Source organism: Rhea americana, unplaced genomic scaffold, assembly GCF_003343005.1.
Source record: "Rhea americana isolate MKP2758 unplaced genomic scaffold, rheAme1 scaffold_51, whole genome shotgun sequence".
NCBI lineage: Eukaryota > Metazoa > Chordata > Aves > Rheiformes > Rheidae > Rhea > Rhea americana.
In genome coordinates, this window is record NW_028186657.1 from 771,185 (window position 1) to 784,378 (window position 13,194).

The 13,194-nt window shown below is 35.6% G+C and overlaps 1 protein-coding gene across 4 annotated transcripts in view; it reads left to right on the forward strand.

The window, feature by feature from the left end:
• The window catches only part of GABRB2 (gamma-aminobutyric acid type A receptor subunit beta2), a 164,833-nt gene that overhangs the window by 49,061 nt on the left and 102,578 nt on the right, over positions 1-13,194 (forward strand). For all 4 annotated transcript variants that reach the window (XM_085317862.1, XM_085317863.1, XM_085317864.1 and 1 more), the window contains one exon: positions 12,122-12,342. In XM_085317862.1, the coding sequence (XP_085173988.1) occupies positions 12,122-12,342 (221 nt within the window). The remainder of the gene's footprint in view (positions 1-12,121; positions 12,343-13,194) is intronic.

A 13,194-nucleotide genomic window follows, 5' to 3' on the forward strand; every position in this document is an offset into this window, starting at 1 on the left:
TTAAACACACAGAACTGTTCTTAACAAGAGTGAAAACATTCAGAGATTGTGAAGTACTAGAGTAATAAGAACCACACATTAAACTGCGTATTCCCCTCTCCTCTGCCCTGTCTCTCCCTGCACACTTGCCTCTTGTATGCTCATCTTCTGCATGCTTAACTCATGCTTCTTGGGAAGGATCTTTTTGGTTGTCTGCATACAGTATCTAGTATGCTAGACTGGATCCGTGCCTGGGCACTCCTGTAGGCACTACAACAATACAGATAACAGTAAAAATAACCATTTCTATGTAAGTAGGGAATGCTGTTTCTTGGAATAATGTGCCTTGAATCACAGATTTTAATCAATTTAATTTAATTTAAGATTTTAATTTTTTCTCCTATAGTTCTTTTATAGCTAAGAAAGGAGGAAGACGTGAAGTTCCACAGACAATAAAGTAACTAATAACTGAGCAGAATAAAGCACCACCAGCCTACAGTTATAGTGTTCAAGGTTAAAATTCTTCCTTTCTCTTCATATTACAGAAATCGAGCATTCCCTGCGTAGAGGGACATAAAGTCAGACTTTAAAAGGTGGAGCTGTTACAGCAACAGATAGTCAGACTGTTTTAACTATTTAATGCTAGTTAAAATATCAGACCCAAATGGATTTAATCTCAAAACTATGACAGAAATAGAGACAGGAATGGAAAAACCTTTGGCTAAAATTTTTGATGTCCTCTTAAATACCTCAGCTGTTCCAGAGGTCTACAGAATGCATAAACACTGTCTACCGTATTAAGATAAAGAGCAGGGAATCTAGGGAGCTGTACATGCACAAGCCCAACCTCAGCTCTGGAGAGAGAAGCCAAACTTTGAAGCTTGATGAGATGAGACATTTAATTTAGTAGGAGGCAGACAAAATAAATAGATCCATTCTGCAATGAAGGATGCCTGATCAGTTTTCTTTGATGCTTGGGGTATGTTTCTGAGCACTGATAGATACAAGTGTACTGATGTTAAATTAATAGATCTTGATGACAGGATAGCTTAAATCTGACAAATACAATCAGAATGGTTTACAATGTAAGGATTAAATTTGTTGGAATGGAAATGAATTATTTAAACACATCAAAAGTTCTCTGGCACAGATGGGAAGCCAGTGAAGACTGAGAYGAAAGAAGGAAAAGAAAACTGAAAAAGTTTGTTAAAAAGATAGTTCATGTGTCTGCTGAGAGAGAATGGTTTCAGGAGTAAGTTGTTAGTGAAAAAATGGGAGTGTGTAGGAAATACTGAACAAATATATCTGTTCATTAGCTCAAAGATGAATTAATCCTGTTGCTTCCTAAGTGGTTCAAAAAGTTGTGAGACTGAGGCACAGAAAGAATTACTAAGCATATGATGTAAAGAAGTCTGTCAAATAGTAAAGCACTGAACAGAGTAGGTAGGAGCAGTAATGTGTGACAGCTTTAAATATCAGACGAGTCAATAAAGTAAACTGAAGTTAAGCTGCAGCCACTGCTAAATAATGGTGATTCTCTTGATTACTGGCATTAAATTGCATTTAGAAATGCTTGAAATAGAAATAAATTTTATTATTATTAAAACATTCTAATCTGTATAGAAATAAAGGAAAGCCTCTGCTCTTGGAGGTTTTTAAGAGCAGACTACGAAAAACCTTGAGCAACTTGGCCTGACCTTAGAGCTGGCTCTGTTTTGAGGCTCAAAAGACCAGAGACGACCTCAGTTGCTTGAACCTGAATCTTCTATGATTCTCTCAAAATAAAATACCCGTGCAACTCTGACCTTGCAAATCTTTCCACATGAATCTCCTGTTGATTTCTTGTTGGTTAAATATGTAGATTAATTGAGGAAAACTAGCTTGCTTGTTATGAGTATTGCAACCGTTCTCTGCTATGTTTTCTATATCTGTCAAAGAGAATAGACAGTTGGAATAGAGGTGTTCAAAATGGAAATTTTTCTTTGTGGGATATTCCAATAACTTTTGGCTTTGCTGAACCATCAGCAATTTAAAGTATAATTAATGCAGGTGGAAAGACTGTTAAAGATGCTATATATGTATATGTATATATTGTATATGTTTGTGGATTTTTCTCTGTAGAATATAATATTCATCTCTTCATCTGAATATATTACTTATTCTCTTGGAAGTGCCTCTACTAAGTGTATTCTCTTTGCTGAAGTGTTGGTTGTCATGCAAATTGGACTTTCAGTTTCCACAGGCCTGTCATCACTATGAAAAAAAATGATATGTACTTATTTAAAATTGTCTTTTACTTCACTGCTGTCAGCTCTCTGCAGTGCCTGACGTTTYTGAGAAGCAGCCTGACACATCCAGGGTTGGGGGGAAGAGCATTTGTTAAATACAGGAAAAGGCCTACATGACACGACACTATTTGTGTTTCTTTTTTCCCCATCCTTACACTCTTCACTGTTCAACCCCCATGAAATCTGTACATAAGGTTAGACGATTTAAGAGATTACTGGACTAGGAAAGGCAGCTAAATCAGGGGTTTTGGTCTATTCCCACAAGATTTATATGTAAACAGGAAAAAAACATTAGTCTGAAGTGCAGTGTGGAGCCTCTGGTGTATTAGACCATGATATATATAAACGCTTATAGGAACATATCTGTGGGAGATTTGTGCTCTCTGGAGTACATTACTTCTTTCAGGACATCCGTTTGTCACTAACGGATTAATGAACCATTTTAGAGAACTTCTTGGAATCAGCAGGCCAGAGAAACAAGCAGTAGTAGGAGCTGTGAAAGTGTTTAATGGAAATGAGCTGCTGCTGGTGTCGCTTCATATGCGACTGGAGAGCGGCATTAGAAATAACTGACAGGTTACAGTTCCTGAAACCATTTCCATTTGTTCTCCACAGTGGTTGCATTTGATAAGAGAGGAAGGGTGTTTGGGTTTTCCACCTAACCTTTCTCTTTTTTCAAAGAAGAAAGGAGGGGGGGGGGGAAAAGGAAAAGAAAGGCAAGGAAACAGAAGTCTAGCATGATTAGCAGTGAGATTTGCGATTTTAAAATTATTAATCCTAACAGACTCATTCTATCCACTGTAGTCAAAAAATGAAAAGGGAAGAGTAATTCAGTGGCTCATCTAAACTTTCTGGATTTTGCCATTCTGAAAACCTCTCCATGTAGGTAGTGTTCCCTCACACAGAGGGAGCAGGCTTCTGAGTTTATTCAGAACAAAAATAAAATCTGAATATATTATACGCAGTCCAAGCTGTTTTCCTGCTGCAAATTTCTGTGAAGTATCAGTGGCTCTTGGAAACAATTAGAAGCTAATGAAGTCGATTAGTCTAACTTTATTTCAACTCCAGAATAATTAGTAAAGGAAAGGTGATATGTCTTTTTGGTTTTACAATTTTGAGATGAACTCTTGATCCTGCAGGGAAACTTTTTTTTGAGAGAGAGAGAGCGTGCAAATCCTCCAACCCCAGCAATTTGTGTGTGAGCTTTACTCACCCCCTTTCTCGTGCGTGCCCCTTCGTCACTCGGGCATGCTCTCTTTTCGGGTCAGCCTCCTCTCCGAGACTGCTGTTCAATTAAGATAAATATTAAARTTTGCTTTAAAGCTGTATCTTTTTWATTATATGTAACCTAGATAGTTTAGAAACAGTGTTTCAAGTATAATGATAATTAAACTGCCTCGATAAAACTGAATAATAAATCTGTATCTTGCTGAAAGATATTCTAAGTTAGAACATATAACATGAGTGTTCAGTGTMAAGTAGTGCTGAAAACAGAAATCATTTAGTGGATTAATAAGATTTATCTGGATTGTATTATCAGACACTTAGTTTATGGCAACATTTGGAAAAGCAGCTCCAATTCTGTCTCCTTTTCCGTTCTGGTACAAGAGGGTTGTTTAGTCAAAACTGTGACTAATTTTAGTTAAATTTTGAAAAAAATCAAAGTATTGCCCAGATCATTTAGTAATTTCATACTAAAATTTCATTCTGAATATTTTAGTCTGGAGATGATATTTATTAAYTGTGTAACACTGAGACCAAGACTATTTAAAGTGTTGTCTAAGCGTTAATTAACGCTCATGCTTACTCCACCAGCTCTTCTGTCAAACAACTGTTATACTTGGGGTAAAGTGATTTGAGACATTCTTTGGCCATCTCTCAATCAAAAGTGTATTTTCATATGAGATTTTGTTTATCTTCACAGATGATATGTCACAAGCAGAGCAAAAATTAATAGTATTTTCAACTGATAGGAGTTCACACRAAAAAGTAATCTCAAAGGCCATAAAGTATATCTGAATCAGCGAAATGTTTCATTATTGAGTGACAGAGAGGCAATATGATGTAGATTTGACAAACACAGGGTAGCGATAATGCCATCCATATTTAATAAAATAGCAGAACAAAAAATAGCTTGAACATATTTAAGAAAAAAAGAATATATATATGCTTTGCTTAGTGTGTCTGTTGTGGAATTTATCTTTCTTAAATTTYGCCATTGCTTAGTGGGAAGACAGCTAGTTTTGTACCTGAAAGGAAATACTAGCAAAATAATCTGCTTGGCGAAAACAAACTAAATATAGCAAAATAAATTCCTCTGCCTATAAATATGGCCCAATGAAATATTTCTACAGTGTTTTTGKTTTTTTTTCTAAAAGTGAATCCTCAGGCAACTTGATTAAATGAGACCACAGAAGGGACAGATTTTTTCAGTAGAATACCGTTTATCAAAACCAGCAATTGTACAAATGCTTTTTAAAGCTCGTATAGTCAATGTTTTTTTCAGGCATCTTTATTTTTAATATTAAAATTTAATACTGCTATTATTTATACTTTATATATATTCTGTATGATAGTTTAATACTAATTTATGAGACTAACTGGGGATTTGCACGTAGTTTAGTTTGGACTCTAAGACAGTCCTWGGATATTGAATTTTGGAAGTTAAACCTTAGTACCGAAGTGCTGTGCCTGCAGCACTTCGGGTTTTCATTTTTGGGGCTGAAGTATTTTGAATTCTTGGTGATTAATAGCRGTTTATCAGATTAATAATTTAGCAGTTGCTGTATGTCCTGTCAAACCAGAGAGATGGACAGAGCTCCCTAGTAAATACAGTATCATRGGCTTTAATTGAATTTCTCCTCTCAGTTTATTAATCTTGTAAGTTGCTCACAAGTGACTTAATGTAATGGTTCAGTGCAGTATTGAGTTGACAATTCTTTTGCTTCCTAAATATCTTCTTGGGGATTAGTTTATATGTTGGCAGGGCAGGAAGCTAAAAAGGATCATGCAAAAAGGATTGCATGACCAGATGTTACGACAGTTCAGTTCCACACCTAAACACAACCTTGGGTCCCATATTTTTACYCAGGTTTAATCTTGCTATCAGTTACTTTATTTTTATCCTGGAAAAACACTTAAAAACTTGTTTAATGCTTGTTCATTAAAAGGATCAATAAAACTTCTGGGTTTCTGTTCTTTTGATTGTTTCTATTTCAAAGTAGTAGCTTGGGCCTGCTTAGCGTTTTGCTCTTACTAAAGTCTCCAATAGATCTCCAGGTCTGCTCATTTATTTTTACTTTCTCATTATTTATTTCTTTTTTTTAATTGTAGTTTTCTTTGCTCTCTTGCAACACTATTAATAATAGGTTATGGTAAGASAARCCTGACAGTAGTAGCAATTCAGATCGGAAAGGTTAATGCCAAAAAGAAATCCTAAGAGCTGTAAGATTGTACAATTTTGTAAGAAATCCATGAACGCAGTTGTTCTATCTTATCTGGAAAATATCTTGTGGTACATGAGTAAAAAGTTGAACTSCTATGTAGATAAACTCTTTGGGTACTTCTTATGGCTTAAAACATTTTAGAATACTTTGAAGATGCTACTAAATAATATTAGCACGTAATTTTCTATTTGAGACAAAAATACTGAGAACATAGGCTTGTTTGTCGTACTTTGCATTTGCATTGCTCATCTGAGAATCCTGCAGAACTTTAAGAGGAGTAGCGCCTTCCAACAGACAGAAAAGTCTAAATGTATCAAGATACGTGGGGCTCTTGAGCTCATAACAGATTACTTTGCAGTTTTCACTCCAAGTTCACTTTAATCAGTTTGTCTCATCCAGAGACAACAAATCTGGGAGCTAAAAGACATGTTGCATATGCTTTTTGACTGCAATGACATGCAGTTTGCTAGCTCAGAAAAAGTGCAGTATCATGATTGAGTCTGGGTGATTTGTCAGAGATGAATATCAAGTGTCACAGTCTCTTGCTAAACTAATTGACATGACAGGAAACCCAGCAGCCATAACTGCTTTATTTCATTGCAATGTGTGAAATATAATGATGCCACATAACAGTGCAATATATAAATCATTGTGTAGAAACAATGTAAATGCTGAATACTGGCAGTGCTAAAGAGACACAAATTCATGGTCTTGTCACTGAGATGCTAAGCAGCCTCTCACTGCAGATAACATATTATTAGTAGTAAGAAGTTTTATGTCTAGGAATCGGGCTCTGCTGACAGTTGTTTGGCTTTCAGCATGYAAGTCTGCTTGATTCAGAAAATATTGTGTTTCTCCAAGAACTATATTGCAGAGGATAAACAGTCCATGTTTGATTAGTTGTGAAATGAGACTTTCTGATAAATAATTCTGGGATGGTTATTGCAGAATAAACAATGAGCTTATATGTTGGAGTCACTTTTTTGGAAAAATTATAGACTTCAGATCATGCAATTTCCATCTAAGCTCATCTACTAGCTAAGTTTTATGAGACACAATTATTAGAAGTTTTCTGTGGACTTGAAGCCAAATTGAGATAGACCATAAGAGTTCAATTTGAGCTGTGTACAAGGTTCTTGATGTTGGCTGAATATTCATTGTGGTTTATTTTTGAAATGAAGATCCACAGAATGTGAAAACTACTTTTTTGGAAGGGCATATACCAGAGCTTATTTTGACATTTCCTTGGTATCACCTATTCTTAAAAACAGGAGTTACTCTGTTGAAAAAATGACTTTTTATGTAATTCATTTTGTGGTTTTTCTGTTGTTAATAGAGCACACTTTTCATGTTTATTTTCTTAATGAGATAGGTAGTTATGAATGAAACATTCTAATGATTGATTTTAAAGAAAATGAGGATTGAAAGGATTTTCAGTGACCAGGACTTAGGAAAAAAACGCCACTTTTAAAATAAATATATTTAAGCTCCTGTAGCTTGAAGTGCTTTGTTTTGGGTTATTTTCTGCAAAACTGGAGTAGGAAACATGCTGTGTGCTTCCCAGCGTAGGACCTGTACTCCTCATTGGTAATTTCATTTGAGTCTCAGGTATGAGTAGCATTGTAATTGATTCTTCTTAGGTATATAGCTTTTAATATATTAAAATATGTTTTATTGTGAATGTGTATATATTTGTAATATATTTACATAACTGATACTTAAGTATGTCATAGACATGTCTTTAAGTGTACACAGTAAATAAATATAGCATTCAGGGAAAAACTTCAGTTTCAAGCTAGCTATTTTCCTTTTAGAAATGCTTAAAACATCATATACTGAAAAGCATAGTACAGCATGCTTTTACACGTTAGGAATAATCAGGAAAGCTATGAGAAGTGGACTTAAGCCAAAGCAGAAATGTGCTCTCCATTTGTTACAGATGAGTAGAAATAAATAGGTTTTTCAACTCCCTACTGCTGTACGTTGCATTCATAATACACAGAAAGTTCTTYATTGTTCTCTGCTTAAATGTCTTGATTTTAGTATTTCTAAAGTGTTTGAACAGCTGTTATATACAAGAGCTAGCATACRTTTTTAAGTGATGCTGTGAATCAATCCCGTTTTCTTTAATGTAGAAGAAAAAAGGCTATATTTTAAATGTTATAATGCTCAAACTGGAATATCCTCATGCTTTTGAAAAAAAAAATTACACCTGGCTCCATCTTTTGCATTGGACTCACACTGTCATTGTTTCACTTTCTGCCTTAGCTCTGTCAGTGGTAGAGCGGGCCGGCAGGATACGCTTCGCGATTACTGGCCCGTGAACGGGTCTAGCTAAGCCCCGTGTTCTAATATTTTAGCTAATAATAGATGCAGAACATGTCATTCTGTTTTGGGTTAAGAAAACTTTGTGCGGAGTATTAATGTGATGAGAGGATATAGATTTGAGTGTCAGTTCTTAGACTGCTTTTTCTGTCTTTGGATCACTGACTGTAGTCATTAACTGGTAACTTGACTGGCTGTAACAGATCTGCTCATCTAATCAAGTTTAAATCTCTCAGTGTATATACACGTTTGCAGCAGCTAAAAGTTTTTTCCAGATAACCACTGCACRAAGGTGACACGTGAACTCAGGGAAAAAGTTAATCATAGATATACTAATAATAATACAMATGATCATTGAATTTTTGTTCATATAAAAAATTTTCATTACAATTTACTTTGCTCTTCTGTTCATCTTGTGGAATAAAGAGGAGAAAAATAAGATGCTGACCTTTTACTGGAGAGGAAAAAGAAGAGAAATCTTTACTTTGGCCAGGATGGAATGGAAGTGTCTAAACTTTTGCATCTAGATAAAATTTTTGATTCTATTAAATGTAAATGGTTGTAAACGGTGGGATAATAAAGAAAGCTGCACAGAATTAYACTATTTGTGTGTTTACAAAAAACAAAAATATTTGTGTATTTAAACAGAAGCACATGCACATGCYCTCTTGGAGTCTAAAAATGCTAGGTTTGCTTCCTGGTTACTTTGTCCATACTAGGAAAATTTTTACCACGTTTTTTTTCCAAGACTTCAGGGTAACTGATGAATGTGTCCCTTTATTTACATGTGTAAAGTGTTTCTTTATATGTGTGTCTCATAAATAGTCTGTGCATCTGTAATTTCTGCCTGGGTAGTGGTATACACAGACATAGTGAGCATAAGGTTTGGTTTCATGTTTCATTCAGCCCAACCTAATTACTGCCTTGYGCCAGGCTCTTTAAATGGATTGGCTTCCGTTTCATCTCCGTATTTATACGAAGCACCTAACAATCTCATCCTGTGAATTTAGCAGGCTGGTGCTCTCCGTCTTACCAAGCAGCAGCATCCTTTACTAGCCACTTCAATGWCTCCATTTCTTCACAGCCTTTTGAGTGCTCGTCTTACTAAAGAGAGAAGATACTTGCGTGTTTACTTTGATGACTGTCCTTAGAATAGAGGAAATTGCCGTATTTAATGCAAGATTAACAGACTTTTAGTCTTTGCAGTATTGCTTCTAGGTAAGCGTGTTCTCAGTCTCGAAGTGTAAAGTGCCTTGGGGTTACTTCAGTGACATTTGTCACTGCGTTGTCCTTTTGAACTCCTGCTTCATTTTGGGGTTTTGAAAACAGATGTCTCCCTCCTTATTAGGGAATGAATTGCAGCTTGAGTAATAAGTTTTCCTTCATTTGTAACTAATAACTTACGCTTCGAGATATGTAGCTTGGAACACTTTTTTTTAAAAAAGGAACATTTTGAAAGGGTAGTGAGGTCTTTCTAAAAATTATTCTTTTAAAGTGTCCTATTTTGACCATCCAAAACTGCAGTCGCCTCTGAAAACTAGGGCCATATGATGACAAATGGTTTTAGCTGGAACAGCAGGCCTGTTTCTGGAACACAGTGTATTTGAGTCTGAACTCTGGCACGATGACTTGCCTTTTCTTTCAGTGGTACCAGTGCTCCAAATTTATGTAATTCATTTTTTAGGCACTGAACCATTCATATTTTGTTTCTTTCTCCCATTCCCCTTCTCCCCACCTTTTACTGGGGWATAAAGTATGTTCTATATGTATGTTGTATATTAATACATGTGGATTTTACTTTAGGAATGAAATGCAATATCCCAAGGACAATAGTGGAGCAGTTGCTATGGTTCATCTAGTTTATGCTGTGATATGTTGTTATAATGAAGACTAATACATTTTCTTACTGGCAATATGTGACTGGGTACCTGGTTATGAAGTAAATACTGCAGTACAGTGATGAACAAGAGTAAKATATATAGTATGGGACTTTTTTCAGATGTAGATGAGATGCTCTTGAGAACAGAATCTAATCCTGCTTCTGGAAAAAAAGACATATTCAGAACAGTAAAACTAGTCAGCTTAAAATATTTAACAGGTAAATATATTTGGTAGTACAATAATTGAAAAAWTCATTCTGTATTTGCCACCTTACAGCCAAGCATTTCTGTTAATGTTTGTGGCATCTTAGCAAAGCCAAGTATACGTTGGGCATACATGCTTCCATTAGCAACCACAGTGCAGGAGCAAGGTCTTAGCAAGCGAAGTTTGTTAAGCTTTAACTGCAGCAGATATGAAGAAGACTGAAGGGACAGCATCACCATTCTGTTTTGTGCTGCAAAGGAGGAAATGCCATAGCTATTCTCAACTGGAACGCACCTCTCCTAGCTTTAATGGAAAAAATGAAGAAGCATTTTGAAGCTTATGCATGTGGGCTTTTCTGGGGAAAGATGTATAAAAACTAGAAGTGTTTCCACGGAAGAACAGGGTGTACTGATTCATCTCAGAGCACAAGGTTCTGCAGAAGAGGCAGGGTCATCTCGAGTCCAGGTGCTGTGCCATTGCCTGCGGGACCCTGCTGGAATAAATGACCCTTCCTGTTCGGTTTCTGGAGGGCCTCCCTAATGCATGTTTTCAAGGGTGGCCCGTTTACATGTTCAAGTGACTAATTACACTGCACTAATTTATGTATAGTTTGAGACAAAGTCACCATAGCCAGTTATGCGATCACAGGTGGGTTTGCATTTTTCAAGCATCTTAGACTGATGYGTGGATGTAGATTTGCATAATATAAGAATGTACTTTTATACATGTAATGAACAGCTTCAGGATTCAGCTGCTGTAATGAAAGCAGCTTTTATTGACTATTTGTGATGGAAACTTTTTTATGTTTACAGTTATCACTAATGAATGAAGATTGTGTTAAATATGAATTCTCAACCAAGACACTGAGCCTTTTTTATGATTTTTGTATAAACATGAACTAAAAGACACAGAATCACAGAATCAGTAAGGTTGGAAGGGACCTCTGGAGATCATCTAGTCCAACCTCCMTGCTCAGCAGGGTCACCTAGAGCATGTTAGGGTTGCATCCGGGCAGGCCTTGATTTCTCTGGAGAAGGAGACTCCACAACAAATAAAGCAAGACAAAACAGTGATTTTAGATTAGTCTTCTTTTAAGTATTCCTTCAGTGCTGTTTTATAGCCCTTGACTGGCTGTGACCAGATATGCAACTGTGCTGTGTGTTATTTTGAGGAGTTGGTTAAAGGTTTAATATAGGATAATAYATAATGAACATTCTACCTCTTTTTGACAGAGATTGTTTACTAAATCWCCCAAAGATCAAAACATCTCCAAATTACTGCTCATTAATGGCCTGCATCAACACACAGAAAGCCTGTTGTCTCCCAATACTGCAAATATCTGCTCAGATACTTAATTGTGCGCTCTGAATTGTCCCATTGAAGTAACCAGAGTTACTTCATCCRTAAAATTAAGCATAAGACTAAGACTCTGTAGCACGGAAACCCAGGAGACTTCCCACTGATTTCAGTCCCTAGGGGAAAGTTAACAGACTCTTCAGAGATTTTCATTTAGAAAAATGTTTAAATGGGTAGCTGCAGTTTTAGAGATACAAGGCTTGATCCAGAGCTGATCCCTGGTATATAAAACATGGTGAATACGGTGGAGACCATGCAGTAAAATTTAGATCTCCAAATTTTCCTGTTTCCTAGAACTCACAGACTTACAAGGTACTATAGAAACTGCAGACTGTTAAGCATCTAAATGTATCTTTCCTAGATTAAAAAAAAAAAAAATACTGAAATGAGAATACTCAAGCCATTTACAAACCAGATGGGGTATCGTTTTTTTTTTTTTTTTTGTGTTCTAATCTTTGCTATTGGGTATACAGAAGTTCAGTGTACGCTTATGGGGGAGGGGGAAAAAAACCTGCTTGTGGAAATTCTAAACTGAAATGTTTGCCTTTAAAAACAGTCACAGTGGATAAGTGTGTTTGCATTTTTTGCATATGTGTACTGTCTGTTTCAATGCAAACAATTTTTTTGTTTTTATAATCACAGGACTATACCTTGACAATGTACTTTCAGCAAGCTTGGAGAGATAAGAGGCTGTCGTATAATGTAATACCTCTAAATCTTACTCTGGACAATAGAGTAGCAGATCAGCTGTGGGTTCCTGATACCTATTTTCTGAATGACAAGAAGTCATTTGTACATGGTGTCACTGTGAAGAACAGAATGATCCGTTTGCATCCAGATGGGACAGTCCTTTATGGACTCAGGTCAGTATGAAACATTTCTAACTCTTCTGTCATTTATTTTCAATCTTTCAATCATGGCTTCAATTAAAACCTATTATTTGCTTTTTTTTTTTCCTCCTTCTTTTCCTTTGTTTTTGTCTTTTCCTTTTATTGCTATTCATCCTAACTGATGATATGCTGGAAACAATTTCAACTTAAGTATTTTAAGAGCAGATAAAGTTTTTTARTAGATTTTTGAGATAAATTGCCATTTTTAGTGCAAAGTTATTTGTTTTAAGAAGAGATAAGACTATAAAATACTTYTTAAAATACACAGTCTGGATTTAAAAGTCATTTTTAGAATTGCTTCCTTAAAGGAATTGAAATAAAAAATATTTAGTAAGGATTAGAGGGAGAGGAAAAAAGGAAAAATCTGTATGGCAGCTGAACAGATTGTTTATTCARATGCTATTTTTATGAATATTTTTTGTTGAACCTCTGATTTGTAGGTTACACTGATTTTAAAGAAAAAAAACTTTCTGCTTTTCACTACAAAGAAATTTGACTTGAAATGTTTTTTCAGCCTAATRTTGTCATTGTGCATGACCACACGTAGAGAGGTGGTAATATATACATGTTTGTAGTGACTGGACAAATTAACAGAAAGCCCCCACTCTTGAGAAGGCTTGAAAAGTGATGTGAAATGTCTGGCAGTATTGGTAGACAAAAATTCCTGTGAAAGAGGATTTATTTGCATTCCTGCAAAAGATGAATGAATATGGTATGAGTAGGTAATCAACTGGGTTAAGAAAAAAAAATGGAAGAAAGTTTTGTATAACTTAGTTCTAATTTAGAATATCTGATATTTTCAAAATATGCAGTAGGAGCAAAATA